Source organism: Lutjanus erythropterus, chromosome 14 (assembly GCF_056507025.1).
Source record: "Lutjanus erythropterus isolate fLutEry1 chromosome 14, fLutEry1.hap2, whole genome shotgun sequence".
Taxonomy (NCBI): domain Eukaryota; kingdom Metazoa; phylum Chordata; class Actinopteri; order Lutjaniformes; family Lutjanidae; genus Lutjanus; species Lutjanus erythropterus.
In genome coordinates, this window is record NC_139330.1 from 3706021 (window position 1) to 3712223 (window position 6203).

The 6203-nt window shown below is 37.2% G+C and overlaps 1 protein-coding gene across 1 annotated transcript; it reads left to right on the forward strand.

Moving 5' to 3' along the window:
• Window positions 1-2393: 2393 nt before the first annotated feature.
• Window positions 2394-6143, forward strand: epcam (epithelial cell adhesion molecule). The gene is made up of 9 exons (XM_084736329.1): window positions 2394-2582; window positions 3824-3925; window positions 4015-4276; window positions 4384-4449; window positions 4539-4605; window positions 5115-5213; window positions 5307-5504; window positions 5600-5644; window positions 5749-6143. The coding sequence occupies exons 1-9, from the start codon at window positions 2522-2524 to the stop codon at window positions 5770-5772; spliced, it is 924 nt and encodes a 307-aa protein (XP_084592455.1). The 5' UTR covers window positions 2394-2521; the 3' UTR covers window positions 5773-6143.
• Window positions 6144-6203: the final 60 nt, after the last annotated feature.

Below are 6203 nucleotides of genomic sequence, written 5' to 3' on the forward strand. Positions count from 1 at the left end.
CTCTCATGACAAACGATGGAGACGAGAGCACGCCAGCGTCAACAAAAGGAGAAAGCGGCAACGTTATAACCCAGAAACACCGGTTTCCCTGTCTACGCCACAACACTGAAAATGGTGATTTTAAATATCTTCACCTCCACTTGAGCAATGTCTCTTGGCTCTAATAAACATGGAACAATATTTTTAAATAAAATGCAGCTAAAATATATAAAGTTTATGCGTCCCAAAAAATAAACATAATGTGAATATGTTTAGAATAAACTGAATGTAACAAATCAAGTAAACTTTATTTACTAGATCACACAAGGAGGCGATGTGCATCACACTCCAACACAATTTATGTACAAGTTTGCATTAAATTTGGCTTTAGGTATTTAATTTATTCACACTGACTCAACATGATAGAAAAACATTGTGTTTAACACAACCCTTTACATTAAAATTATGTAATAAAATTACATGGAAAATTTACATCTAATTAAAATGCACAGAGTCAAGGATTTTATATTTATTTTTTCTTTTGAGTGTTGAGAGGAGTTTTCAAAAAGCTCAGTTTTAGAGTCATTAGTGTCAGTAATGTCACTTTTGTGTAGACAAAAGGCCCACACGCATAGAAAAAGCTATGTTTTTAAAAAATTCCTATGTAGGTGTTGACAGGGCCAGAAACTTCTCTGACTCAGTATCTGACTCATTATTTTGAAATACGAACTCACTTTTTTTAGATACTAACTCGTGATTTTTAGATAATGACTTATCACTTTGAGATACTAAGTCATTGTTAGATACAAAAATATTATTTTAAGATAACATCATTATTTTGCAGCACTCACTCATTATAATATCCTAAAGATCACAGTGTAGATTTGCTCTGTATGAAAGGTTTGGAAACCTCTGACCCACGTGATTGTTGACTGACACTGATTAATGAATAAGGACTAAAACATTGGGTGCAATACTTTTTCGTAGACAGATAATCTGCGTGAAGCCTGAGGCTGTGACTCAGCTGTGTCATCCAACAGAGCGCGTTGACTCACCTGAGAAATGTTTTTCCAGCCTCTGGTTTCTGTCAGGTATGATACCTGTCCGTAAAGTTGATGATGTCATCACGTCACACAGTTTTCCTCTGTTTACAATGAACAAAACAGACTGCATACAGAGTTTAGAGTTTTTAACTTAAATACTGTGCAATTTTTTGCACATACTGGGGTATTTTGGGTTTTTTAAAAAAAAAGCAAGAGCAAGAGCGCATTTTTTACAGCAGATATGAAAAAACAGGTGAAACTCAGATGTTACCAATGATAACAATTAGGGTCCCGTTCCATTTAGTGTATCAGAGCCTTTCCAGTGAGCCAACACTGAATTGAAACTTAAAAACACACGATTAAGTGTCTGTAATCAGCATAAGTGTTCTTACTGACTAAAGTTATATTAGTTAAATTACATATTTGTGTTTATAGTGATATACTGGGGGGACAAATCATATTTTACCCAGGATTGGGGGGTCGTGTCCCCCCTGGGATTTCTACCTGAGAGATCTATCTGAGGGAAAATGCTAAAAATACAGTGTGTTAACTAATCAAATAATAGTATAATAATACAATATATTATAATGTGAATATATGAATAGAATGACATAAGTAATTAGTTTCGTATTATGACATCCTACAAGAATATTATGCAAAGAGCAGATCATTATTGTGAAATATATCCTGACAGGATGATGCTGGTCTAAGATTATCCAGAAGAGGCTTATTTCACAATAATGACCTGCTAACTGTACATTATCCCACGTATTACATGGTGGCTTAACAAAAAAGTTGCACATTTATGTGACACAACATATTTATTTTAAAATGACTTCACAGTAACTTTGTTGTTCCTCCAGAATTCAACAAAGCCATATAATAAAATAGACGTATGAGAATATTCTGTAGGAAATAAACCACAAAAGTAAGAGGTTTTCTTTTCAGTAAAGTCTATTTTAAGCAAAAGTATCAAAGAAAATTAAGGATAAATATTTACATTGCTTGATAAAGAAACAGTAAAATGTCAATAGAGACTGAGAGAGAGACACCAAATATGGTCATACCGGAAAAAGTTGTTGAGCGTTTGACTCACCCACCTTGTCCTCTCGTCATTGACTATGCAAATCAGAGTGACGTAACGAGACTTGTTGTTTAATAAATTTACTACATAATAGCTTTCTATCAGTGCGACAACAACAAACAAAAGTCTATATAATCGATAAACGGCTGTAGCTTATATTTTTTCTTAACTTCCGTGCGGGCTCGTGCGGTTTTGACCATCACCTGTGTGCGCGCGAGCTCGCCGCGTTTCTCCCAGAACAGGTTTGACGAGGTGAGACACACCCGCGACAGGAGGAGAGAAAAAGGAAGCTGTGAGAGGTCGGACGCCATTCTTGAGTCAATCTTTGGACTCTGCGGACGGACAGAAAACCACCAGTGGAAACTTGTTTTATTTTTTTCTCTTTTAGTTCTTTCAGTTTTTTATTATTTTCATCATGAAGATGTGGATTGCTCTTTTTCTCGCTGCCTTTGCAATGGGAGCAGCAGCTCAGTCCTGTAAGTTTGATGTATTCAACTTTATTACTCTAAAACTGTCTCACAACAACGCACTTTGGGCTTAATTGTGATTCTATATTATTTTAAATGCAAAAAACGCTTTATTAGTGCTTGAATTAGCGCGAAAACGGAAATAGAAAGCTAGAAAATAACTTTTTATGAGCTCTCCTCACTTTTCTTGCCTTCAGTGTAATGTTCGCTCGTGTATTCGCAGTTTAAAATGGGGGATAAAGGTGTGATCAGAAGGTGTTTGGATGTCAAACGCAGGTAGTTTCGTTGCTGAGTGGGGGTTGGGAGGGTTTGTCCCGCTCTCCGGGGACTTGTCTGTTTGGAGAAACCAACGCCCAGGTGTTCCAGAAACCTGCTGGTCTACCTGCCCCCTCCTCCCCCCCGCAGTTTACAGGCCTATAGAACAAGACTACAATAAATCCTTAATGAAGCAGGCCTCTGATACAGTTTGCGTGTTTGTAAGGGTTGCTAACTTGTGCATTTTATTTAACTGATAGTTGAAAACGCAGAGAATTGATTAATCATTAATAAGAATATAAATACTCATGTAAAGTTTCCTTGTTCAGCAAACGGTTCAGACAGACAAAAAAATAAAACATACATTTTTAATCCGTTAAATTAAAACACAGAGTTATCAATTAATGATTATTCACCCACATATCAAGTGTTTTTCTAGACTCTTAATCAAATTACACTGTAGAAATGGCTCCTTTTTTGTATATTGTCAAACACAATCGCAGTATAGCATAACGTTGTCAATACTTTTCAATACCACATGTTTAAAAACTACACAACACCAATATTTAATAGTATTGAAACTATTAAAAAGTGCTCAGTCGAGACCCCGGTTCAGTTTTGATTGTCTTGCATGCAGCTTTTTCTTTTCCAGCACTGTGTGCAGGTTGTTAACAAAGAAAGGAAATATATTTATTTGTGTGTGAGACTTTTTTCTTCTTGCCATGGTATTGAAAATTTTTTTTTATTCTAGTATATTATTAAAATTCAAAATTCATATAGTGTTTTTAAAAAACATAAAATGTTAAGTGATATTTAACATGAAAGCACTTGCTGACATAATTGTTTTATTTATTTATTTAGTTGGGACATGCAGGCATTGTTGCTTTAAAATAAAATACACCCAGTGATTTTTAACCTTTACTAGAGGTCCTGTATTAATTGCTGTGGCTTTAATATTGATGTGTGTGTTTTGTTTCCTTTGTGTCTCTGCTCAGGTTCATGTGACACCATGAAGTGGGCCACCTGTGATGGATCCCCATGTCAGTGTTTCGTCCTGGTCGGCAACAACGAGAAACAAGTACTGGACTGCAGCACATGTGAGTATAAGATCCCTGCAGCAGCCTTCCTTCTCCCTGCAGGTCGTGTAGCTCTCGCTTCATGCTGATTTGTTTTTTTTTTACTTCAGTGATCCCCAAGTGCTTCCTGATGAAGGCCGAGATGTACAGAGCGAAAAAGGGCCTGGACACCCGTACGCTCGGAGGGAAGCCCGTGGAGACCGCCTTCGTGGACAACGACGGCATCTACGACCCGGATTGCGAGAGCGACGGCAAGTTCAAGGCCAAGCAGTGCAACAACACTGAGGAGTGCTGGTGCGTGAACAGCGCCGGCGTTCGCAGAACTGACAAGGGAGACAAGAACCTCCAGTGTGAGAAACTCGTGGAGACCTAGTGAGTATTTCATCCTGATTAATCGATTAGATATTCAGTTCACTGTCAGGATCAAAGAAAGTCTAGAATGATTTAAATGTCTAAAATGTTTTGTCGTTTTTCTCCAGCTGGATCCGTCTTCAGCTGAAACACAAACCAGTGAGCGGTCAAGTGAACGCCGCCAATCTGAAAAGGTGAAATTTATTTAACAAGCATAAAAAATCATAACCACATAAACATCACAGCTTCAACATTTCATAACTGATTTCTTTCCTTAATACAGCGCCATCGCAGATGCCATTCACAAACGTTACAGCAACTTCAACAAGGACATGGTGGACAAAGTCGAGGTGAGTGTGTGCAAAAATGTTTTTCTCACAAAAATACCTCACATATTCAAGTTGAGAAGAGTTTTACAAAACTACTCCATTAAATATTCAATTTTCAAAATAGTATTACAAATGTATCTCATTAAATATTAAACTTATAGAACGGTAAAAGATGGAAAATGCCTCATTTTCTTAGAGTATTGGCAAAATAACATTAAATATTAGGAAACAGTTTTACAAATTCACCTCATTAAATAGTGAATTTATGGAGTGGTATTACAAAAATACCCTATTAAATTTCACAAATTTGCCACAGTGTTACAAAATTCTTCATTAAATATTCTACTTTCATATGAATATTAACAAAATACCTCATTAAATGTACAATTTTTGTCATATTACAGAAGTACCTCAGTAAATGTGCTTTTTCAGGACATTATTACAGAAATACCATCTCAAATACTAAATTCTCAGCACAGTATTAGAAAAACACAGAGTACTAACGAACAGTCTCGTCTGTCGTCCTGCAGTACGACCCCGACGCCCGCATGATTGTGGTGGACGTGAAGAAGCCGATGGGAGAGCGCAAGTCTGACCTGACCAACATGGCGTACTACATGGAGAAAGATGTACGTTGAAGCGGTTTACACGGCGTTCGTGGCTCAAAGAGTGGTTCATTTTTCAATTCTTCTAATCATTTTAAATCTCCTCTCCTCCTGCAGGTGAAGGTTCTGCCTCTGTTCAAGGACCAGCAGAAGTTCGAGCCGGTTCTGGGCAGCCAGAAGCTGGAGATGGAGAACATCCTGGTGTACTACGTGGACGAGGAGGCTCCCACTTTCACCATGAAGAACCTGTCAGGCGGTATCATCGCCGTCATCGTGGTTGTTGTCCTGGCTGTCATCGCTGGCCTACTTGTCCTTGTGAGTGCTTTGGCTACCTAATATATTATTTATTTGGCTTAAGTGTGATGTTTTCTTTGATCAATGAGTCCTAATTTTTCTTTTTGTTTGTGTAGTTCTTTGCCAGGAGGAGGGAGAACCAGCGGTACAACAAGGCTCAGGTGAGACCAACTTCCTTGAACTTTTTAGAGCAAGTCAGACTCTTTAAATCTTAATCTTTGCATCATAATTGTCGATTTTTAACATGTTCTTCTTTGTAATGCAGCAAAGGGAGATGGACGCCATGTAAAGTCTTCATCTCATCGCTGTGAAGATTCAGCTTGTACATCAGCTTTGGTGACCTTGTCTGCAGTGGGAGTGTGCCATTTTCACCATTTTACTTGAGGAACGTAAATTGTAAAAGGAACAATCAACTTGCTTTATTGTTTTTTTGTTTTAAATGTTGGCACTATTGGTACATTTATTTATAAATTATGTAAAGTCTTAATGCATCATCATCCAATCTATATGCCATAAAGAACTGTGCTTTTTAAAATATTCCTGCCACCGTTTTTATGTTAGAACTTGTCAAATGGTTTAATTCATAGATTGTACAGTTTCTTTTCTTACTAATGTGTGTTTGTTGAATTGTTTTTAATAAAAAATGTTTTAAAAGACAAAGATGATGTGGTGCAGGGTTTTTTTTGTATTGTAGAGAGCGACTTTGTTCTTTGGTTGTAG

What these genes read in the sequence shown, in the direction of transcription:
- epcam (XM_084736329.1), top strand. Translation starts at nt 2,522, where the DNA reads ATGAAGATGTGGATTGCTCTTTTTCTCGCTGCCTTTGCAATGGGAGCA. An exon ending in AGTACTGGACTGCAGCACAT is followed by an intron (nt 3,926 to 4,014) that starts GTGAGTATAAGA and finishes TTTTTACTTCAG; the next exon opens with TGATCCCCAAGTGCTTCCTG. An exon ending in ACATGGTGGACAAAGTCGAG is followed by an intron (nt 4,606 to 5,114) that starts GTGAGTGTGTGC and finishes GTCGTCCTGCAG; the next exon opens with TACGACCCCGACGCCCGCAT.